The 25,862-nt window shown below is 43.9% G+C and overlaps 1 protein-coding gene across 1 annotated transcript; it reads right to left on the bottom strand.

Moving 5' to 3' along the window:
• Positions 1–25,862, bottom strand: olfm3a (olfactomedin 3a). The gene is made up of 6 exons (XM_041862246.2): positions 25,416–25,862; positions 9,569–9,712; positions 6,081–6,236; positions 2,801–3,020; positions 1,856–1,962; positions 1–1,430 (listed from the first exon to the last, which is right to left on the bottom strand). Exons 1-6 carry the CDS (start codon positions 25,482–25,484, stop codon positions 753–755), a joined length of 1,374 nt encoding a protein of 457 aa, XP_041718180.1. The 5' UTR covers positions 25,485–25,862; the 3' UTR covers positions 1–752.

Raw genomic sequence — 25,862 nt, 5'->3', positions numbered from 1 at the left:
TAAAAGCATTGGATTTATTTGGTGCTGGATTGGTTCATTTCAGTTTTTACTATAAGAGTATGTATTGCCTTATTAAACATGTACAAATAAAAACGGATACGCTTTTATGATACAGTATTTTATAAAAAAATATGGACTTAACTCCACATGAAATTGCTACTGTAATATTTTTAATAAGTTTATAAGACTGTCCATTTTGCTTTGTTATAAATTACCTCTACATTCATGGTCTGGAGAGGATGACCTTCAACCTCCCCGGTTTAAATACTTTAAATAGACGTCACCACAAACACTGTGAGAACTAAAGGACATGTCTGGAACAGAAACATAGCTAATATATCATCATAAATTACATCAGACAAAATGTCAGACATTCATGCACAAAAGCAATCGAGAGCCTTCGGCTTATACAGAACCATAAGACAGCAGTAAATAAGGCCATACAATAAAGTTGTCTTTTCAGCAGCGATGTAAGAAGTTAAAAAAGGAAGAATGGAAATGGAATGCCATTCTGTCCGTGTTCAAGTCACAAGTGTTCTGGCCCAGAAAATACAAAAAAAGGCGATTTATTCAAGTAATGGCAATGTAAAGACAGCATAGTTCACTTTAGGGAAAAAAAAAAAACATGAACAAGGTAGTTAGCACAAGGTCCCTTGTATATGACAAACGATGGTGTTTTCTTTTTGAGAGTTGTTTTTCTAATTTGTATGGTGTCCATATGAGGACATCTGACATTTGTTCTCATTTGTCTTCTAGGAGTCGTCTTCGGTTTTGATGACGTGGAACAGAGTGACATTGAACAGCACCTGGTGTCCATTGTTCCAGGCATAGAGCGCCCTCTCCCTGGCGTTATAATCCAACATGGACATGTGAAAGTACTGATTGTGGAAAGGGATGTCTGTGTACTCATAGCTGGAGGTCTTGGTGGAGTATGAGTAGTAGACCTTAGCACCCGTCAGGTGAGAGTTGGTGATATAGAGTGTTCCGCAGATCATAAAGGATTCCCCCGCATTCCGTTTGGAGTATTCTGTGTTCCACGTCTTCTGGACTTCCAGGGTGTCCTGGTCCATCTGGGCGATGACGATATTTCCTGCGTTCTGATTGGTTGCGTACACCACCCACATGCCCAGTTCGTCGGCCATGACATCGATGTCGGAGTATCCGCCCCACGAGTAGGGGTAGGTATTGTGGAAGCCGGCGTACTCCAGAGCCCGCTGAGCCAGCACCCGACCCGTCTCAAAACTGTACTTCACGATGATGTTACTCTGGTACTTGTTGTAGTAGAGGGATCCATTGTACACCACATGACCGGTTCCCTCCCATTTAAATGGGAGGTTGTAGGTTCGAGACACCACATTAGCCACAAAGTCTTCCATGGTCTTGTACTCACGTACGATCTTACTGTTGGTGTAGCTGTCCATGTACCAGACCTATGTCAAAGAAAGATGAATAGGAGGAATTAGTGGAAACCACAAACTGATGTCTATCACACTGAACACAGACTGAATAAACATGCAACAAACATGCAAAAATATCTTTACGAAAAGGTCACCTTTTCCTCCATCTCCCTTATGAATATAACATATGAACCACTTCACATGCCTTATAAATCAAAGGAAATTATACTCTGCATCAGAGAAGCAATTAAATATCCCCATCTCAGAAACAGCCTTATTTGAAAATCAACACCATGATGTTTGGTCATGACAATATTAAATTATTGTTATAAATCCTGCCCTATACTCTGAAAACAAAACAGAGATGTAGTCACCAGACACACACACAGAGAAAGAGCTATCACCAACATAGACGCCCAGCCACCTTCCACCTCCTCCACTCCCATCCCATAACTCACCCTGTTGTTTCTCTGAGAGGCCTGTGGATCAGTCATCCATGCCCCAAACCGGGTGCCAGATGTCTTTATTGTTACAGGTCCAGTGATTTTCATTAATTTCCCGCATGCTGTTAATAAAGAAATGCAGCGATAAGATGTACTGTTTCTTCCTCTTCTTCTAACTAGATTTCTCAAGCCAATTTCATGCCTGTGCCACCGGAGAGTTTACTCAACAACACTGTGCATATTAAAACCAGGCTGGCAGAAACACGTACACTCGAGTCTAATGCCTAAGGCAATCATATCGGACTCAATCAATTGGCAGTAGGTATTGACTACATGCGAAAGCTGTTTACTAATACTGGGCTTTACAGTACTGCTTGTGGTATCCCACATGGTTTTGCAGATATTGCAGATATATGCAAACACACACACATAATACCGTATGCAAACGCACATGCATAGTAATGTATTTGAGGTTCCAACTAATTCACAGATGAAAGAAATGGTGATTAATATTATGTGTATATCAAGATACTCAATCTTTCATCTCCATTATGCCATTACCTTTTATAAATCAGATCCTTTCATCCCTTTTCCCATTAAGATCAGGTAGAGTAATATAGTAGAATATATATGGCAAGTAAAACTGATCTCATACAAAGATCTTATCCTGAGTTTGTCTCTTCAGAGTCTCCATACCCAGTGGAATACAACACTGTTCATGTGAGGAATTCTTGATTTTCTCCATATACAGTTATTGTAGAGTGAGCCAAAAATACACAATGGATCATTCACTGAGTTTGCCCATGCAGTTGATATTGATCTGGTTCTACTCACTGAGTTTGCCCATGCAGTTGATATTGGTCTGGTTCTACTCACTGAGTTTGCCCATACAGTTGATATTGGTCTGGTTCTACTCACGGAGTTTGCCCATGCAGTTGATATTGGTCTGGTTCTACTCACTGAGTTTTCCCATGCAGTTGCGTAGCCTGCTGTCCAGTCTCAGGACTCTCTGGTAGAGCTCGTCATAGTCATATGCCCCCATCTCCTCCTGGATGGCTGTGAGCACCATGGACAGGTTTCTGATCTCCTCTTTAAAGGAGGAGATGAGCTGGGCGTCTGTCTTGTACTGCTCCAAAACAGGGATCAGAGGCTGCAGCTCATCCATCTTCTCCTTAAGCTCCTTGAGCAGAGACAGGCACAGGACAAAGACAGAATGGCCTGGATTAAGAGAAATCCCATAGGGGAGACAGAAACCACTTAAGACACGCTTAACACACCTTCTGAGAGGTGATAGGAAGCCATACAACCTTGTCTAAAGGAAATTCATGGGATTTGGTACGTACATTTGTTCGGTCCATTTAGTGTGATATACTGTATTTCATTACATTATGTTACATTAAGATAGAAATTAAAGGACTTAAAATATCGTACGTCTTACCCAGTCGTACAATAGCATACAAATTGGATGATGTAACTTATATACAGTGAGGGAAAAAAGTATTTGATCCCCTGCTGATTTTGTACGTTTGCCCACTGACAAAGACATGCTCAGTCTATAATTTTAATGGTAGGTTTATTTGAACAGTGAGAGACAGAATAACAACAAAAAAATCCAGAAAAACGCATGTCAAAAATGTTATAAATTGATTTGCAATTTAATGAGATAAATAAGTATTTGACCCCACTGCAAAATATAATTTAGTACTTGGTGGCAAAACCCTTGTTGGCAATCACAGAGGTCAGACGTTTATTGTAGTTGGCCACCAGGTTTGCACACATCTCAGGAGGGATTTTGTTCCACTCCTCTTTGCAGATCTTCTCCAAGTCATTAAGGTTTCGAGGCTGACGTTTGGCAACTCGAACCTTCAGCTCCCTCCACAGATTTTCTATGGGATTAAGGTCTGGAGGCTGGCTAGGCCACTCCAGGACCTTAATGTGCTTCTTCTTGAGCCACTCCTTTGTTGACTTGGCCGTGTGTTTTGGGTCATTGTCATGCTGGAATACCCATCCATGACCCATTTTCAATGCCCTGGCTGAGGGAAGGAGGTTCTCACCCAAGATTTGACGGTACATGGCCCCGTCCATCGTCCCTTTGATGCGGTGAAGTTGTCCTGTCCCCTTAGCAGAAAAACACCCCCAAAGCATAATGTTTCCACCTCCCCGTTTGACGGTGGGGATGGTGTTCTTGGGGTCATAGGCAGCATTCCTCCTCCTCCAAACACGGCGAGTTGAGTTGATGCCAAATAGCTCGATTTTGGTCTCATCTGACCACAACACTTTCACCCAGTTCTCCTCTGAATCATTCAGATGTTCATTGGCAAACTTCAGACGGCCCTGTATATGTACTTTCTTGAGCAGGGGGACCTTGCGGGTGCTGCAGGGTTTCAGTCCTTCACGGCATAGTGTGTTACCAATTGTTTTCTTGGTGACTATGGTCCCAGCTGCCTTGAGATCATTGACAACATCCTCCCGTGTAGTTCTGGGCTGATTCCTCACCGTTCTCATGATCATTGCAACTCCACGAGGTGAGATCTTGCATGGAGCCCCAGGCCGAGGGAGATTGACAGTTATTTTGTGTTTCTTCCATTTGCGAATAATCGCACCAACTGTCTTGTAGCCCATTCCAGCCTTGTGTAGGTCTACAATCTTGTCCCTGAGATCCTTGGAAAGCTCTTTGGTCTTGGCCATGGTGGAGAGTTTGGAATCTGATTGATTGATTGCTTCTGTGGACAGGTGTCTTTTATACAGGTAACAAACTGAGATTAGGAGCACTCCCTTTAAGAGTGTGCTCCTAATCTCAGCTCGTTACCTGTATAAAAGACACCTGGGAGCCAGAAATCTTTCTGATTGAGAGTGGGTCAAATACTTATTTCCCTCATTAAAATGCAAATCAATTTATAACATTTTTGAAATGCGTTTTTCTGGATTATTTTGTTGTTATTCTGTCTCTCATTGTTCAAATAAACCTGCCATTACAATTATAGACTGATAATTTATTTGTCATTGGGCAAATGTACAAAATCAACAGGGGATCAAATACTTTTTTCCCTCACTGTATCTTTTAAGACATATATTATTATATGTATTTTTCTGAGACTAGGTTGCTTGTTGTGTGCTAACAACAAAGGAGAATTAAGGGGATAATTTACATTGGTAGTTAGAAGAACTAACGACAAAGGTTAGGATAATTTAAGTAGCAGGTTAGGTGAAATGGGTTAAGGTTAGAATAAGGGTGTCACGATCGTCGACTGAAGACACGGACCAAGGCGCAGCGTGATAAGCGTACATTTTATTTGTAGTACACCACACGAACAAAACAACAAACCAAACGATACGTGAAGTCCTAGGTTAATACAAAACAAACCTTACGGAACAATATCCCACAAAGACTAGTGCAAAACAGGCTGCCTAAGTATGGTCCCCAATCAGAGACAACGAGCTACAGCTGCCTCTGATTGGGAACCACCCTGGCCAACATAGATCAAAACGAACTAGAACAAAAACCTAGAAAAACTAAACATAGAAAATCCACACCCTGGCTCAACATATAAGAGTCCCCAGAGCCAGGGCGTGACAAAGGGTTAGGGGAAGGGTTAGCTATGATGTTACAGTTGTCCCCTACGCGACTCGAACACAGAACCTTTGTATTGCTAGACAGTCACAATATACGCCCAACCATCCTCCCCGACAAACCTCCCTAATTTCGTTTCTGTCTAAAGTAACTAGACCATTAGTACATATCATACATCTTGGATGTCTCTATAAATACGTATAGTATGCTTCGTCTGGCTCTGATGCCAGGCTGAGCCATAAGGAAAAGGAAAAGTGGAGTAGAGGAAAAAAAGGGGTGATGAAATTAAAGTGAAATATGGAGTACGTGGAGAAGTATATATATATATATATATATATATATATATATATATATATATATATATATAATATATTTCTTTTTTAATTGATCTAAGATATTTCCCTATGTGTGTGTCTCAGTGTTTAAAATCGTAATAAAACATCTCTAGTCAGGTCATATGGTCAGGAAAAACACCTGGGCCTGTTTATAAAAAATGTGCTGTACTTTAATGTATGCTATTTCTGTAATGTTCTGTACTTCAATGTATTCTAGAGCTGTAATATTCTGTACTTCAATGTATTCTAGTGCTGTAATCTGCTGTAATATGCTGTACGTCAATGTATTCCAGTGCTGTACTTCAATGTATTCTAGTACTGTAATGTTCTGTACCTGGAAGTTCTTGGCCATAATAGTCTTCCTGTCATCTTCTACCTGTCTGAACTTGGTCCGGAGCCCTTTCATCTGATTCTCCATCTTCATGACGTACTGGAAATCCCTCTGAGTCCGTAGGTTCAACATCTCAATGGACTGGGACATGTTCTGCACCTGGACCAGAGTAGGGTAAATACTGTATATGTTGTAACAGAGACGTAGAGGTTTTTTAGCAGAGACATACATGTCATGCATATAAAGGTTTTATGAATGCTTTATGAATGTTACATATCATAATTGGAAGTAAAGTTTTACCAACAAGACAAACACATGTACAACAACCATCTGAAAGATGTTCTGCACCTGGACCACAGCAAACAAGACAAACACATCTAGCCTGATCCAAGATCTGTTTGTGTTGTGCATGTCAATGACCATAGGAGCTGGAAAGACAGCACAAACATATCCGGGACCAGGCTAAATGAAATCTATACAACCATCTCAAACAGTACTGGGCCAACACTGACTCCTGAATTGACTCCTAACTTCAGATCCTTGTGTAACTCTGATTTAGGTGTAACATTCCCATTCTCCAATTGACAACAAAGCATGGCTTAATGTACGTGAAAGTCTGAATTACATACACACCTCAAGACAAGTTGGAATTCAGACCTGTTTGAAAACTGTATTTGAACATATGGCCCTACACCTGAAATGGATGTTGAAAAAATAATAATACAATTAGTCAAGACATGATCCATCTGTGCCTTATTTTTCTTATATTTATACCATGTTGAAGCATTGAAAAACATGAATCAAAAGTTAACAACATGATCCTCCTTAACAGACAATAATAGATACAAAATTATGCATACATCTGCATATTAATAATAAGATTAGCTTCTCCTCCCATATGATTAACAACCAAAGCCATTCATCATACACACAGGTATTAATTACATTCTCTTAAATCCCTCTACTTATACGCTGGCATCGCAGAGGTACAGTAATGTGTATGATAGATCACCTCAGAGTGAAGAAAATAACTGTGTATACTGAGTTTCAGCACTTAATACACAGTATCTTCTATAAGGGATCTTTCATTGTAAAAAGATAAAACTCCCTTTGCAGTGTACTATGACTTTTAACCCTTCCACTACAAGTGTTCCTAAGATGTTGCCGAGTGCTGTTACATTGTTTCTAGGTGATTCTATGGTAGGTGTTGTGTGTTGATTCTATGTTAGGTGTTGTGTGTTAATTATATGGTAGGTGTTGTGTGCTAATTGCAGCCAGGTCACCCGTGATACAAGTCAGTATTCGACGTCCATCCATGTCTGAGGATGTCGGGAGATGACGTGGAAACCGGCCACTCAGGGCAACAGTGAGCGCTGTTACCTTCAAGTAGGTTTGGGTTTTGCTAGGACATTGAGGACGGGGGTGGCGGATGGGCAAGCATCTGCCTCTGGTGCCAAAGGTTGCATGTTTGAATCCAGCGATAGAAAGTTGTTTTTGAGATGTTTTATTTTAACCTTTTCACGCGTGAGTTCCAAATATCTCTAATGGTCCCCCTAGCATGAGTTGTTTTATGCACGTGATGTCAGAATGCACTCACTGTTCCAAAATGTGATTGTTACGCAACAGGACAGTTACAGTGCCATGCAAAAGTATTCATTCCCCTTGGCGTTTTTCATATTTTTGTTGCATTACAACCTGTAATTGAAATTTATTTTTATTTGGATTTCATGTAACGGACATACACAAAATAGTCAAAATTGGTGAAGTGAAATGAAAAAAAATAACTTGTTTCAAAGAATGCACAAAATTAAATAACGGAAAAGTGGTGCGTGCATATGTATTCACCCCCTTTGCTATGAAGCCCCTAAATAAGATCTGATGCAACCAGTTACCTTCAGAAGTCACATAATTAGTTAAATAAAGTCCACCTGTGTGCAATCTAAGTGTCACATGATCTCAGTATATATACACCTGTTCTGAAAGACCCCAGAGTCTGCAACACCACTAAGCAAGGGGCACCATCAAGCAAGCGGCACCATGAAGACCAAGGAGCTCTCCAAACAGGTCAGGGACAAAGTTGTGGAGAAGTACAGATCCGGGGTTGGGTTATAAAAGAATATCCATAACTTTGAACATCCTACGGAGCACCATTAAATTCATTATTTAAAAAATTTAAAGAATATGGAACCACAACAAACCTGCCAAGAGAGGGCCGCCCACCAAAACTCACGGACCAGGCAAGGAGGGCATTCATCAGAGAGGCAACAAAGAGACCAAAGATAACCCTGAAGGAGCTGCAAAGCTCCACAGCGGAGATTGGAGTATCTGTCCAAAGGACCACTTTAAGCCGTACACTCCACAGAGATGGGCTTTACGGAAGAGTGGCCAGAAAAAAGCCATTGCTTGAAGAAAAAAAAACTGTTTCAGTCTTCCAGAGATTTGAGACTGGGACGGAGGTTCACCTTCCAGCAGGACAATGACCCTAAGCATACTGCTAAAGCAACACTCGAGTGGTTTAAGGGGAAGCATTTAAATGTCTTGGAATGGCCTAGTCAAAGCCCAGACCACAATCCAATTGAGAATCTGTGGTATGACTTCAAGTTTGCTGTACACCAGTGGAACCCATCCAACTTGAAGGAGCTGGAGCAGTTTTGCCTTGAAGAATGGGCAAAAATCCCAGTGGCTAGATGTGCCAAGCTTATAGAGACATACCCCAAGAGACTTGCAGCTGTAATTGCTGCAAAATGTTTCTGTGAAAAATCAGTGTGGCCAGCTCAAACTCTGACTGTTGCGTCATTCTAAACTGGACTTTCTAAATAAGCATTTCTAATCACACCAGTTTGAGCATACGCTGCAAGGACCACTATAGAATGATCACACCCGTTTGTTTGTACGTGTCAAAGGGTTAAGCCTATCTCAAACCCTAACCCTTACATGAATCATTGAGAGTTAACCTTAGGATTTCAGAGTTAATGCCTGAACTCAACCCTAATCTTAAATATTCTGAGTTCATGCCTAAACTTAACCTTAAACACTTCGAAATGTGATGTTTGCAACAACTTCGAAATTTGACGTTTGAGAAACATGGATGAAGGTCTAATTCTGACGTGAGACTGTGAGAGCTAGTTGGTTAATTGTATAGTAGTTGTTGTGTGTTAATTGTATGGTAGTTGTTGTGTTTTAATTCGATGGTAGTTGTTGTGTGTTAATTCTATGGTAGTTGATGTGCGCTAATTCCATGGTAGGTGTTGTGTGTTCATTCTATGGTAGGGGTTGTGTGTTCATTATATTGTAAGTGATGTGTGTGCATCCGACACATCCGATGAAGGTCAGCAGATTCCTGGAAATAGCTCAAAAGGGTGAAAGCAGAGGACCGAGAGAAAGAGAGAGCGAGAGAGACAGAGGGAGGGAGAATGAGAAAGAGAGAGAGAGATAGAGAGACTAAGGGGTAGTTTGTATTAGTGTCTGCTGTGTGTGGGTGAGAGTGGTACCTTCTCCAGTAGCTGGCGGAGCTGTCTTCCTTTGGCATCTCTGGAGCAGAGGTTCTGTTCAGGTGCCACCACCGTGCAGATACACCGACCATCGGCATCCTGGGCCGAGCTGTACACCTGCCAACCCTCCTTAGGCCCGATTGTCTACATGCACACACAACACACACACACAGGAAAATATCAGTAAAGGGAATCCTTGATGTGGGTAAATGACGTTAGACGACAGACAACATTTTTCAATGTGAGCTGGTAGCTAGAATATCATATACAGTGAGGGAAAAAAGTATTTGATCCTCTGCTGATTATGTACGTTTGCCAACAGACAAAGAAATTATTAGTCTATAATTTTAATGGTAGGTTTATTTGAACAGTGAGAGACAGAATAACAACAACAAAAATCCAGAAAAACGCATGTCAAAAATGTAATAAATTGATTTGCATTTTAATGAGGGAAATAAGTATTTGTCCCCTCTGCAAAACATGACTTAGTACTTGGTGGCAAAACCCTTGCTGGCAATCACAGAGGTCAGACGTTTCTTGTAGTTGGCCACCAGGTTTGCACACATCTCCAGAGGGATTTTGTCCCACTCCTCTTTATAGATCTTCTCCAAGTCATTAAGGTTTCGAGGCTGACGTTTGGCAACTTGAACCTTCAGCTCCCTCCACAGATTTTCTATGGGACTAAGGTCTGGAGACTGGCTAGGCCACTCCAGGACCTTAATGTGCTTCTTCTTGAGCCACTCCTTTGTTGCCTTGGCCGTGTGTTTTGGGTCATTGTCATGCTGGAATACCCATCCATGACCCATTTTCAATGCCCTGGCTGAGGGAAGGAGGTTCTCACCCAAGACTTGACAGTACATGGCCCCGTCCATCGTCCCTTTGATGCGGTGAAGTTGTCCGTTCCCCTTAGCAGAAAAACACCCCCAAAGCATAATGTTTCCACCTCCATGTCTGACGGTGGAAATGGTGTTCTTGGGGTCATTGGCAGCATTCCTCCTCCTCCAAACACGGTGAGTTGAGTTGATGCCAAAGAGCTCCAATTTAGTCTCATCTGACCACAACACTTTCACCCAGTTCTCCTCTGAATCATTCAGATGTTCATTGGCAAACTTCAGATGCCCTGTATATGTGCTTTCTTGAGCAGGGGGACCTTGCGGGCGCTGCAGGGTTTCAGTCCTTCACAGCGTAGTGTGTTACCAATTGTTTTCTTGGTGACTATGGTCCCAGCTGCCTTGAGATCATTGACAACATCCTCCCGTGTAGTTCTGGGCTGATTCCTCACCGTTCTCATGATCATTGCAACTCCACGAGGTGAGATCTTGCATGGAGCCCCAGGCCGAGGGAGATTGACAGTTATTTTGTGTTTCTTCCATTTGCGAATAATCGCACCAACTGTTGTCACCTTCTCACCAAGCTGCTTGGCGATGGTCTTGTAGCCCATTCCAGCCTTGTGTAGGTCTACAATCTTGTCCCTGACATTCTTGGAGAGCTCTTTGGTCTTGGCCATGGTGGAGAGTTTGGAATCTGATTGATTGATTGCTTCTGTGGACAGGTGTCTTTTATACAGGTAACAAGCTGAGATTAGGAGCACTCCCTTTAAGAGTGTGCTCCTAATCTCAGCTCGTTACCTGTATAAAAGACACCTGGGAGCCAGAAATCGTTCTGATTGAGATGGGGTAAAAATACTTATTTCCCTCATTAAAATGCAAATCAATTTATAACATTCTTGACATGCGTTTTTCTGGATTTTTGTTGTTGTTATTCTGTCTCTCACTGTTCAAATAAACCTACCATTCAAATTATAGACTGATCATTTCTTTTTCAGTGGGCAAACGTACAAAATCAGCAGGGGATAAAATACTTTTTTCTTTCACTGTAGCTAGTGATCTAAAGCAGTGGTTCCCAACCAGGGGTACAGTGGCTTGCGAATGTATTTATGCCCCTTGGCATTTTTCCTATTTTGTTGCTTTACAACCAGGTGGTACTTGAGAAGACTCATGAGACCATAGGATTACTGGTAAAATGCACATAAGGAGGTACTTAAAGGGTACTCTGGGCATTGAACAAGGCCACTATATTAAAACAAGGTCATTCTGCCTGTGTAACCAGAGTCTTGAATATAGCCAATCACATCGCCCCGTGTGTTTTATTTTTCACCATTCCTTCAAAAGAGCAACTCTCAGACAACCATCCCATTCAAGGCTGAACTATAAACTCATCCTTCTGTTGCTGTTTCACTTCAGAGAGAGAGAGAGAAGAAAGAGAAAGAGAAAGAGAAAGAGAAAGAGAAAGAGAGAGAGAGAGAGAGAGAGAGAGAGAGAGAGAGAGAGAGAGAGAGAGAGAGAGCGAGAGCGAGAGAGAGAGAGAGAGAGAGAGAGAGAGAGAGAGAGATAGAAAGAGAAAGAAAGAAAGAAAGGGAGAGAAAAATACACAACTCCAGATGCTTGTGCAGGGAGTAAAACAGTGCTGGTCCACTGGCGATGGCTCCATTGAATGGTATTTTGTGAGAATGATTAATGACCAGCCTTTGGAGTGTATCTCTGTGTGAAACCAATGCAGCCTTGTAGCAGATGCTTTTCTATCTAATTTACAGAGACCTGGAACCATAGGCCCTAATCCCCAACACTTGGAAGAGAAAGAGACGGCGATGTGGGGGTACCCTGATGAAACTACGGTGGGGAGTAAATAATCCACCTCTACCATCTGTTCTATTGGCGAATGTACAATCACTGGAGAACAAACTGGACGAGCGCCGTTCGAGACTATCCTATCAACGGGACCTGAAGAACTTATATCCTATGTTTCTCTGAAACTTGGCTGAACAAGGACATGGATAATATTCTAGTTGGTTTTTCTATGCATCGGAAGGACAGAACGGCAGCTTCGAGTAAACTCAAGGGGGGATGGTGAGTGTCTCTTTGTTAACAACAGCTTGTGCGCAATCTCTAATATTAAGGAAGTCTCAAGGTTCTGCTCACCTGACTTAGAATCCCTCATGATAAGCTGTTGACCATACTATTTATTTTTCGTAGCTGTCTTTTTCCCACAACAAACCGATTTTGGCACTAAGATCGCACACAACGAGCTGTATAGGGCCATAAGCAAACAAGAAAATGCTCATCCAGAGGTGGTGCTCCTAGTGGCCGGTGATTTTATGGCAGGAAAACTGCAATCCGTCATCTCATTTCTACCTGCTTGTCACCTGCGAAAAAACTCTAGATCACCTTTACTCCACACAGAGAGACGCAAACAAAGCTCTCCCTCCCTCTCCATTTGGCAAATCTGACCGTAACTCTATCCTCCTGATTTCTGCTTACAAGCAAAAACTCAAACAGGAAGTACCAGTGACGGGCTCTATACAGAAGTGGTCCGATGAAGCGGATGCTAAGCTACAGGACTGTTTCACTAGCACAGACTGGAATATGTTCTGGGACTCATCCGATGGCATTGAGGAGTTTACCACATCAGTCACTGGCTTCATTAATAAGTGCATCGAAGCCATGGATTACAGGCAACATCCGCAATGAGCTAAAGGCTAGAGCTGCTATAAGAAATCCCGCCACTTCCTCTGATGAACCGTCAAACAGGCAAAGTTCAATCCAGGACTAAGATCAAATCCTGCTACACCGGCTCTGATGCTCGTTGGATGTGGCAGGGCTTGCAAACTATCACGGATTAAAAAGGGAAACCCAGCCGTGAGCTGCCCAGTGACGCGAGCCTACCAGACTAGCTAAATGCCTTTTATGCTCGCGTGAGAGCACCAGCTGTTCCAGATGACTGTGTGATCACTCTCTCCATCACTGATGTGAGTAAGACCTTTAAACAGGTTAACATTCACCGGAGTGCCCTGCCGTAAGGGTGGTGTGCGCCCAGATCAGCAGGCGGTCATGGACCCGTGTGGGTACATACACGTGCCCCGGAGGCGGGGACCTCCTGAGCCACCAGGCGGATGTCTTCATCCACATCCCAAATGACAGGTGCCACGATGAGAGACGGAGGAAGGATAGGACCCCCCAGATCCTTCCTTTCTCTGGTATGGTGCATCCTGGAGAGTGTGTTGGCTTTCACATTCTGGGATCCTGGGCGGTAGGACAGAATAAACTGAAAGCGAGTAAGAAATTGGGCCCACCTGGCTTGACGAGAGTTCATCCATTTCGCTGCCCGTATGTGCTCCAAATTCCGGTGGACAGTGAGAATCCGGAATGGATGGACTGCGCCCTACAGCCAGTGTCTCCATTCTTCCAGAGCAAGGACCACCGCCAACAGCTCCCTGTCTCCAACTCCATAGTTCCTCTCTGCGGGGGTAAGCTTTTTTGAGAAAAAGGCACAGGGATACATTTTCTCTGGCTTACCTTGCCGCTGGGAGAGGACCCCACCCACGCCCTCCTCAGATGCGTCCACCTCCAGGATGAAAGGACGAGCTGGATCTGGGTGTTTTAGGAAGGGCGCTGTGGTGAACCTCTCCTTCAGCCTCTTGAAGGCAGCGTCAGCCTCAGGGTTCCAGGCCAGCTTCTGAGGCCCACCCTTAAGGAGAGAGGTGAGCGGGGCGGCTATGGAGCTGAAGGACCTGATGAAACGCCAGTAGAAATTTGCGAAGCCCAGGAAGCTCTGTAGGCCCTTGATGGTGGTGGGGACTGGCCATGACCTGACGGCATCCGTCTTCGCTCTTTCCATGAACACCCCCTGAGGACTGATCCTGTATCCCAGGAAGGAGATGGCCTGTTGGTGGAATTCGCATTTCTCCCCCTTCACCAACAGGCTGTGTTGGAGGCGGAGTAGGACCGCTTGGACGTCCCCGACGTGCTCCTCGAACATAGCCAAGTAGATCAGGATATCATCGATGTACACCATCACCTTTCTACTCAGCATGTCTCAGAACACGTCATTAACGAAGGACTGGAACACGGAAGGTGCGTTGGCGAGGCCGTAGGGCATGACGCAGTATTCTTAGTGGCCTGAGGTAGTGCTGAATGCCGTCTTCCACTCGTCTCCTTCCCGGATTCGGATCAGGTTGTAGGCACTCCTCAGGTCCAACTTGGTAAAGTACCAGGCCCCTCGCAGCTGCTCCATGGCCGACGGAACCAGAGGGAGGGGGTACCGGTACTTGGTGGTGACTGCGTTCAGCCCCCGGTAGTCAATGCATGGCCTCAGTCCTCTGTCTTTTTTGGCCACGAAGAAGAAGCTGGCGGAGGCAGGAGAGGTAGAGCATCTGATGAACCCCTGTTTCAGGGTCTCCGCCACATACTTCTCCATGGCCTCAGTCTCCACTATGGAAAGGGAGTAAATGCGACTCTTCGGGGGGTGTTGACCCTCCAGCATGTCAATGGTGCAGTCCCAGGGCCTGTGAGGAGGGAGACACTTAGCCTTGGAGGCAGAGAAGACATTGGAGAGATCTGCGTACTCATGTGGAATGTTGGGCTGGAGGGCGGACTCCGGACTCTCCACTGATGTGGAACAACAAACCACCGGTAGGCAGGTCCTCCGGCATGAGGGGGACCAGGCTGTGATCCTCTTGGTGATCCAATTGATGGTGGGATTGTGTCGTCTGAGCCAGGGCAACCCAAGATGATCCGGTGAAGGGGTGACGTAACGATGTGGAAGGACAGCTCCTCGTGGTGCTCCGGTAGTGTGGGAATGGTGATGGTGATGGGGAGAGTGACGTGCGTAATGATGCCTGATCCAAGGGGTTTATTGTCCAGCGAGGTGACGTGTAGCAGAGAAGGCAGGGGCACGGTGGGCAACCCCCATTCAGAGACCAGCTCCCTATCAATAAGGTTCCCCGCTGATCCAGAATCTATCATTGCCGTGGAAAGCGAAGAGAAGGAAGAACCATTCACCGTTAGGGGAACTAAAAACAATGGTTTGGTGACAGGTGATGACACTCACGGAGCAGGAGTCATAACGCCTAGATAGGGAGCCACCAGGAGATCTGTGGTCTGTGGTGGTGTAGGGGGTGCTGCCCACCTCCATGGGTGAGGACTCGGAGGCAGGGCGGCTTCCGTAGCTCAGATGGGGTGAGTGTCGAGGCTCCGGGTGGTGTTGGGAACGTTGTCGGTCTCTCAACATGTCGTCAAGACGAATGGACGTGGGGATGAGGGTATCAAGGTCCATCTCGTCGTCCCAACATGCGAGTTCCATCGTGATGTCCTCCCGTAAGCCTCTCCTGAAGGCCGTGCGCAGAGCACGCTCATTCCAGTCGGAAAACGCCGCCACCGTGCGAAAGCTCAGGGCGTACTCGAACGCGGCCTCCTCTCCCTGTTGTAGCTGGAGGAGATGCTCACCCCCGTCCTTTCCCTCCATGGGATGATCGAACACCGCCCTGAACCGAGTGAGGAAGGTGGAGTAGGGAAGCGTCGCGGCCTCACCTCCTTCCCAGACTGCTGTGGCCCAATCCAGTGCCTTTCCCTTCAGTAGTGAAATCACCAGCGCTATCCTGGCTTGGTCCAATGGAGATGCCCCACGCCGATGCGCCAGATACAGAGACAGTCGTGAAGAGGGTACGACAAAGCCTATTCCCCCTCAGGAGACAGAAGATTTGGCATGGGTCCTCAGATCCTCAAAAAGTTATATAGCTACACCATCGAGCGCATCCTGACTGGTTGCATCACCACCTGGTATGGCAACTGCTCGGCCTCCGACTGCAAGGCACTACAGAGGGTAGTGCGTACGGCCCAGTACATCACTAGGGGCAAGCTTCCTGCCATCCAGGACCTCTATACAAGGCGGTGTCAGAGGAAGGCCCTAAAAATTGTCAAAGACTCCAGCCACCCTAGTCATAGACTGTTCTATCTGCTACCGCACGGCAAGCAGTACTGCATCGCCAATTCTAGGTCCAAAAGGCTTCTTAACAGCTTCTACCCCCAAGCCATAAGACTCCTGAACAGCTAATCATGGCTACCCGGACTATTTGCACTGCCCCCCACCCCACCCCACCCCACCCCACCCCTTCCCCCTCTTTTACGCTGCTGCTACTCTGTTTATTATTTATGCATAGTACCTTTAACTCTACTCACATGTACATATTACCTCAATTACCTTGACTAGCCGGTGCCCCCGCCCATTGACTCTGTACCGGTACCCCCCTGTATATAGCCTCGCTACTGTTATTTTATTTTACTGCTGATCTTTTGTTATTTGCTTTTATCTTTTACTTATCTATTTTTTACTTAACACTTTTTTTTTTTTACTGCATTGTTGGTTAAGGGCTTGTAAGTAAGCATTTCACTATAATGTCTACACCTGTTGTATTCGGCGCATGTGGCAAATAAAATGTGATTTAATTTGATTCAACATGACACTAACAATCACACACAACACAACACTGAACAGTCCAGTGCTATATAGGGGTGGTGATGAGATGATGAGGTGCAGGTGCGCTGGAGGTGATTAGGGTGCGTTGGGTTTCCATTTCCGGTGTTGCCGAGGTGGTGCGCTCAGACCGGTGGCTCAGTAGACCGGCGAATCAGAGCGCCAGAGGGGAGTAATGGGAGGAGACGTGACACTGTTTTCATTGTATTACGTTAGTAATCAATAACCTGTGTGTGTGTTTCTATTCTGTGTTATTATTTAGTTAGTTAGTAAATAAATAATTAAGCCAGTTTGTGTATTGCTGATTCATCAATAAGGTTAGGGTTCTTGCAGTTTCAAGGATTATGAGATGTTCAGAATGAGACTGATAAGAGGTAATTATTTAATAAGTGACTGTTAGCGATATATAATATGTATATCTTATAAGAGTTTAATTCGGGGAGATGGTAACTCGTTAAACAACTTCTTCCATGGTGCCCCAAATTCCTAATGAGTTAATTGTTACATGATTCATTTAATCGAGTGACAATTAAACATAGTTAGTTGATTCGATAAATAACAGTCACCATATTAATATTAGTCACATCACGACACACTCCACACTGCCCTTTCCCACTTGGACAAAAGGAACACCTACGTGAGAATGCTGTTCATTGACTACAGCTCAGCGTTCAAAACCATAGCGCCCTCCAAGCTCATCACTAAGCTAAGGACCCTGGGACTGAACTCCCTCTGCAACTGGATCCTGGACTTTCTGACGGGACACCCCCAGGTGGTGGGAGTAGATAACAACACATCCGCCATGCTGACCCTCAACATGGGGGCCTCTCAGGAGTGCGTGCTTATTCCACTCCTGTGCTTCCTGTTCACCCACGACTGCATGGCCGCGCACAACTCCACCATCATTAAGTCTGCCGACAACACAACAGTGGTAGGCCTGATCACTGACAACGATGAGACAGCCTATAGGGAGGAGGTCAGAGACCTGGCAGTGTGGTGCCAGGACAACAACCTTTCCCTCAATGTCAGCAAGACAAAGGAACTGATCATGGCCAACGTTAAATGGAGGGCCGAGCATGCCTCAAATTACATCGATGGGGCTGTAGTTTAGCGGGTCGAGAGCTTCAAGTTCTTCAGTGTCCAAATCACTAAGGATCTATCATGGTCCAAACACACCAACACAGAGTTGAACAGGGCACAACAATGCCTCTTCCTCCTCGGGAGGCTGAAAAGATATGGCACGAGAACTCAGATCCTCAAAAAGTTATACAGCTGCACCATTGAGAGCATCTTGACTGGCTGAATCACCTCTTGGTATGGCAACTGCTTGGCATCCAACCGCAAGGCGCTACAGAGGGTAGTACGGACGGCCCAGTACATCACTTGGGCCTAGCTCCCTGCCATCCAGGACCTCTATACCAGTCGGTGTCAAAGGAAAGCCCTAAAAATGGTAAAAGACTCCAGCCACCCAAGTCATAGACTGTTATCTCTGCTACTGCATGGCAAGCGGTACCGATGCAAAGTCTGGAACCAATAGGACAGGACCCTGAACAGCTTGTATCCCCAAGCCATAATACTATTAAATAGTTAACAAAATAGCTGCCCGGAATATCTGTATTCACCCTTTTTGCACTTTTTTGACTCATCATATACGCTGCTGTTACTGTTTATTATCTGTCACTTTATTCCTAGTTATATGTACATGCATTACATGACCAAAAGTATGTCGACACCTGCTCGTCGAATATCTCATTCCAAAATCCTGTTCCCCCTTTGCTGCTATAACAGCCTCCACTCTTCTTTTGGGAGGGTTTCCACTAGATGTTGGAACATTGCTGCAGGGACTTGCTTCCATTCAGCCACAAGAGCATTAGTGAGGTCGGGCACTGATGTTGGACGATTAGGCCTGGCTCGCAGTCAGCGTTCCAATTCATCACAAAGGTGTTCGATGGGGTTGAGGTCAGGGCTATGTGCAGGCCAGTCAAGTTCTTCCACACCGATCTCGACAAACCATTTCTGTATGGACCTCGCTTTGTGCACGGGGGCATTGTCATGCTGAAACAGGAAAGGGCCTTCCCCAAACTGCTGCCACAAATTTGGAAGCACAGAATCGTCTAGAATGTCATTGTATGCTGTAGTGTTAAGATTTCCCTTCACTGGAACTAAGGGGCCTAGCCCGAACCATGAAAAGGTAGTGTTCTCCTGGCATCCGCCGTGCACCCAGATTTGTCCGTCGGACTGCCAGATGGTGAAGCGTGATTCATCACTCCAGAGAATGCGTTTCCACTGCTCCAGAGTCCAATGGCGGTGAGCTTTACACCACTACAGCTGACGCTTGGCATTGAGCATGGTGATCTTAGGCTTGTGTGCGGCTGCTTGGCCATGGAATCCCAATTCATGAAGCTCCTGACGAACAGTTGTTGCTTCCAGAGGCAGTTTGTAACTCGGTAGTGAGTGTTGCAACTGAGGACAGACAATATTTATGCGCTAAGCTCTTCAGCACTCGGCGGTCCCGTTCTTTGAGCTTGTGTGGCCTACCACTTCGCGGCTGAGCCGTTGTTGCTCCTAGACGTTTCCACTTCACAATAACAGCACTTACAGTTGACCGGTTCAGATCTAGCAGGGCAGAAATTTGACGAACTGACTTGTTGGAAAGGTGGCATCCTATGACGGTGCCACGTTAAAAGGCAATGAGCTCTTCAGTAAGGCCATTCTACTGCCAATGTTTGTCTATAGAGATTGCACGGCTGTGTGCTCGATTTTATACACCTGTCAGCAACGGGTGTGGCTGAAACAGCCGAATCCACTCATTTGAAGAGGTGTCCACACACTTTTGAATATATAGTGTATCTACCTCAATTACCTCGTACCCCTGCACATGGACTCAGTACTGGTACCCCTTGTATATAGCCAAGTTATCGCTACTCATTGTGTATCTATTATTACTTTTATTATTATGTGTTTTACTTTATTATTATTTCTCTATTTTCTTCTCTCTACATTGTTGGGAAGGATCCGTAAGTAAGCATTTCACTGTTAGTCCACACCTGTTGTTTACGAAGCATGTGACAAATAAAATTGTATAATCGATTTTGAGTGTACTGTGTATTGGCTGGAGAGGTACACTGTACTGTAGTGTGTGTGAGACAGAAAATGCCCTGCAGTTCTCAAAATGTTGCTATTCATATTTTGTAATCCTCTGTGCATAAAACTTGTGTGAACTCTGTCCTATAACCGTGTTGCTTTGATGTACAGTTTGAATGGTGCTTTAACATGCAAGACACGTCCTTTAGCAGAGCTAACTTCAACACCTAACCGCCCACAGTACAAACAAATACACAGACAGTTGATAGTGGGGTTGAGATCCATTCAGTTCGAGTTGTAGTGGTCTGAAACTAACCCAGGGATGAAACCGAGATAAATGATTGAACACACACACACACACACAAACACACACACATTCATCCACAACCACACAGACACGCACGCACACACACACGTCTGATATTGGGACTGTCTGCATCACACACACACACACACACACACACACACACACACACACACACACACACACAAACACACACACACACACACATGCTGTATGACAAATGATGTCAGCCTTGTCTAAACTAGCTCTGGCCTATCAGTATAAAGGATGTTGAACAAACAAGCCAACAAAACAGCCCACACTTCCAATTTCATGGACATCACTATTCATTTACCTTAATCGATCAAACTGTCTCTATAAAAGCTATGAGAGATCGTGAACAACTGAAGTGGAATGCACATGTCTGTCCTGGAATTGATGATCATACTCCTTAAACGAGTTAACATTTCTGCTCTAATGGTGGATAAGATGAAGTCGGAGTTGCTGTGTGTGTGTGTGTGTGTGTGTGTGTGTGTGTGTGTGTGTGTGTTTGTGTGTATGTGTGTGCCTGCACAGATCTCCATAACTAGATAGAGACAGACATGTAAGTCAGCCAAGGTTCAAAATGACAAATGGTGACCTCCAAACAGAACAACAACACATAGTGTAGCGCTGCAAACAAGAGAGATATACAGAGAAGAGAGATGGAAGGGAGGCTTTGGTTCATGACTGATTGGTGTTGGTGCTGATGGGGAAGAAGGTGTGTGTGTCAGCGAGAGAGAGAGAGAGAGAGAGAGAGAGAGAGAGAGATAAGAATATATGGAGAGAGAGTGTACAAGAGATATTCATTTCCTATAGGCGTGGCAGATCCCTGCCTCCTCTTACCCTACCTGTGAATAGATAATACCACAGCACACTGTCTCACACATTCTTCTACAGACATCATCTTTTTACACAAAATCATTATCTTTCACGCTCTCTATTGTCCTCCTGCTGTGCATGTACTGCAATGGATCACCTAGACGAAACAGCCAGCCACAGTGTTTGTCATAATCGCAATGAATGGAAGATCATGAGCGAGCGATCAAACATTATCTCTTAGTTTGAAGGCTTGGAGGTTATTGTTATTGCTTGGTTAACATTACTTATTATCATGTTGATATTTTTTATTATTTGAATGCGGTGCAGAGTACACCGGAGGACTCATTGTACGCGCCATTGTAATGTTTGTTTAATGTGTCAATTGATCCTGTAAGGGATGGGTCGCCAAAAAGGTGATTTGACATGAAAATAAAATATGAATTCATTCATTCATCCAGTATGTGGTTCTGTTTATAAGGACTGGTTCATGTAAAATGAAAGCAAGTATTATCAAGATTTGCTGCATCTATGTGTTACAAGAACAATAATCAATTAAAGGACTGATATTGACTAATGCTATTAGCACTCTAGAGTGATACATTATGACTCTTCAAATTAGCATCAGGTAAGTGGAGACATTTTCTATCCGATTACCTAGCTGAACTATGTACTGACCTTGTCTGCATGGATTATGATTTTGTATAATACATGCAGTACTTCTTGATACATACATTTTCAAGGTACAGTACAGTACATTTAGACAGCACACATACAGAAGCTCAACCTACGTACACCTTCCAAAAACATTAAACTAACATTAAGTGGCATTTAATGATGATGGTAACAAGAAACAAAAGAGAACCTCTAACTGATATTGAATGATAGTTATTGACAGGCATTCCACATAATTAGCTTGCTTGCTGATACTGCACGGTGGAAGTCTACTGAGACAAACTTCTATTCCATTCTTCTCTGTTATTATAGGCCTTCGGTGGTGTGCAGTGATATGTGTCTGATATGGGGACTGTCTGCAACACCCCTCAGGACCACAATTACTGTAATTAATAAGGGAAGGAGGGACAGAGGAGAGAAGAGAGGGATAGCTCCGCCTGTGATAGTCTGACAGTGGGGGTGGAGAAGAAGAGAGATATAAGATAGCTATGTCGGTAGTGGTCTGAACATACTGCATGTGTCCGTAATAATGTGATGACTGTTTGTGTCTGTGTCTGGAATTATTCGTAGAGCTATAATCGGTCAGACGGAGGTAAAGCTGCAATCTAAAGAAAGTCTAATGTCGAATGAAGTGGCATTTTAATTTAGAGAGTGATATCACTTCCTTGAATTGGATCATTTTCACATATTTGTCAATGGACTGGAGTCTTTATCTATTTACTTGTGTGACTAATATGGATAGCTATAGTGGGAGACACTGAGGGAATACTAAATGTATTTATTTGATCACCTGCATTGCTTGATTTCTATTTCCAACAATAACAACCCCACACATCATCACAAACTACAAAGACAGCAGTGACTAGGGCCAGTTGTCAGATCGTCAAAAAGCATCACAGTGAAAGATGTTGGGTAAATTCCCAACTAGTTTGTCACTCTTTCATCCTGTTAGAACTCTAATATAGAGAGGGCTAAGAAATGGATAAAGAGTAAACAATACTAAGTGCATACCATCCCCAGTGTAACACAATAATGCACTATTTTATTTATTTCCGATCCAATACCCCTGAGCTTAGAAGACAAGGACCCAGAGAAAACTGACATGTATTATAACTAATGGTTGTGTTTACACTGTTGTCACTGTGTTGCTGTGGGTTTGTTTTGTTTTTGTTGTCACATCGTTAGGCGTGTCATCTTTAATTCAGAAGAAAATGGAGAGCTGTGGTGCTGACTCACAGAGAGATGGGAGTGGGGGAGCGAGAGAGATAGAGAGACAGAGAGGCAGAAACAGACAGACAGAGAGACATATACAGAGAGACATGAGAAAGAGAGCGAGAGAGATAGAGAGACAGAGGCAGAAACAGACAGACATATACAGAGAGACATGAGAAAGAGAGCGAGAGAGATAGAGAGACAGAGAGGCAGAAATAGAGAGACAGAGAGACATATACAGAGAGACATGAGAAAGAGAGCGAGAGAGATAGAGAGACAGAGAGGCAGAAATAGAGAGACAGAGAGAGAGATGCATGTCAAGGATTTTCATCCCTAAGGTGTGTGTATCCTGTCCTCTCTGTTCGACTGTCTCCTCATCTCATATTCAGCTTGAATGAAAGTATTTCCCAAGCCAAGCCTTCTGAACTGAACACTTAATATTTCATATTTACAAGGGAACAGGAGATAATCAATTTTTAGTGGAAAATATTATGATCTGTTGGCATTCTCTGTCCCCTCTTAGTTGCACATTCAATTTTCACATCAAATAATGTTTTCTCACAATGTGGTATAATGGAGGAACCCAATGTCATATCTAAGAGATACATTCAAGAGACAAAACACAATCATTTGATCATATCTACAGCTTTAATATACCAAGAGAGACATGTTCATCTCATTCAGTCTTACACCTACATAAGCTGTATTCTAGTCTCAACGAATTGTGCAGCTAATAACTCAATTAACATTGGAAACACAGACATAGTGCGTGTGTGTGTGTGCGTGCGTGTGTGTTTATGCACGTGCTTGCGTGTGCGTGCTTTTAGCCCCCTTCCTATCTTCAATGAAGCCTCATCATCCGCTGTCGATATGTCCTCCAGGTGGGTAATATAATTTGTAATCAAAACACAAATTCCCCAGCATCGTTTTAATCATGAATCTGTCAACCCTTTTCAGCAACATTACAATTAGTTGCCTGACACACAATCACAGGGGACTGAATATATTTAGGCCTATATTTCATTCTCTGTGGGTGTAGGGATCTACTTAGGTACACTGCAGGGTGCCATCTGATGGTGAAGATCATGAAATTACACCGGGTTGTTTAATAATGCTAGAGGTTTGCTTAAGAATGGTCTGACTGTCACAAAATTGCGATCAAATGATTAAACTAGGCCTACTGTAAATTGTGACATGTTGTTTTTTACTAATTTATAGACCCATATTTGGTGGCGTATTAAAACGTAGCCCATGGTGCATATTTCAGAAAACGTTTATACAGTAGCCTAATTAACCAACCGATAAGTTAACTGTCACTTGTATTAGGCTATCAATAAAATGCTAGTTTAATGGGAACATACATTTATGTATGGACTAATATATAGACGTGTCTCAGTTGAAAATGAAATTGGTCCTCTAGAGATGCAGAAAATATTGATATTAGAATACCAATTGTCTTTAATTTGTTCAATGAGATCGGGAATCGACATGAAATAAAACTCATAAGCAAGAGACAGCACGCTATTGTTGAGGGAATGGTTTCAGAACAACGAAATAGTGGACAGCTCCACACCGTTCCACACCTATCATCATCATACAGACAGCACCACGCAAACACGTGCCCGCTAGTCCAAGCGCGTTTCTTATTCGCCCGAAGTTTCAACAGAGATGATCCATGAAGGGGATAACACAACCTGTCACTCTTTTACCTAAAATCCAAGACTTGAATACGCATCATAGGGAATGGTGTGTGAAGGTTTAGATGCGACATAAAACAAGAATATAGCTTCCATAGACTACACAGATTCACTATTAAAGCAAGTATTCGTTTACTAACAAAATGCTCTGGGAAAGGGATGACACAATACAGCAGCCTACTGTGGAATTCAAGGAAAGCTAGATACATAAACTGTGACCGTTGATTGTGTTAGTAGAATACATCATGTATATATGTATCAATTGTTGAGATTTATTTAAGTTCCGCAGTAAGCTTTTTTTTTAAATCACTGTAAAGTTTGTCTCTGGTGCGTGCTCCGAGGCATAACATCATAAAGGGATCCACTGCTTGAGCCTACTGTTTTCAGGAGACTCAAATGAGAGTTATTCCACAATTCGCAATCACTCTAAAACAAATACTTTCTCGATATACTCATATTGTGAATGGTTTACATATTTTGAATATTTTCAGACACAGTTTCTCCAGTTATTGCAGGCAAAGCCAAAACAAATCGAATGCCATAAAACGCAGAATGCATAATTGAGGACATAAAATCATTTGGAACTGTTTTGATTGATTTTCTTTACTTCAATTAAACAATGCTATGTCAATAAATTTGAAATAATGCACAAGACAGCAGATCCTGAAACACAGACAATGAAACATGCAAAGACTGCATGACATGCCGAGAAATAAGGAGGGAAACTCACCATTGACGGATATAATCCGAAGACGGTGATTGAAATCACCGGGTACAGGACACTAAACAGAGCACGCATTCTGTCTATCGGGAACAGTTACACTTTTCTCGCTTTATTCAAACACAGCCCTCGTTGCAGGACTGTGTCCGCGTCGCTGCCTGTATAGGCTGTGCCCACCGCGGTTCAGAGCGCTCCACTGGAACAAGACGGATAGATCCACGTTCATTCCCACCGCTCCGAGGACTCTTGTGTGAAGCAGAGCGAACGCGCCGGTCTGATCAACACACACCAGTGACCCCACAGAGAAAAGTTTATGCCAGGGGACGAGACAGATCTACGAGACTGCAGGGGAGTCGCACAACAGATATGACATCATTTGGTGTGTGTCCTGGGTGTTGGGGAGACATTTGTATTGATGTTGATCAGTGCCAAGACCTGCCACTCCCCACGCAGTGC

Source organism: Coregonus clupeaformis, chromosome 34 (genome assembly GCF_020615455.1).
Source record: "Coregonus clupeaformis isolate EN_2021a chromosome 34, ASM2061545v1, whole genome shotgun sequence".
Lineage (NCBI taxonomy): Eukaryota > Metazoa > Chordata > Actinopteri > Salmoniformes > Salmonidae > Coregonus > Coregonus clupeaformis.
Note: the sequence above shows the minus strand (reverse complement) of the source record. Positions and strands in the feature narration are given on the sequence as shown.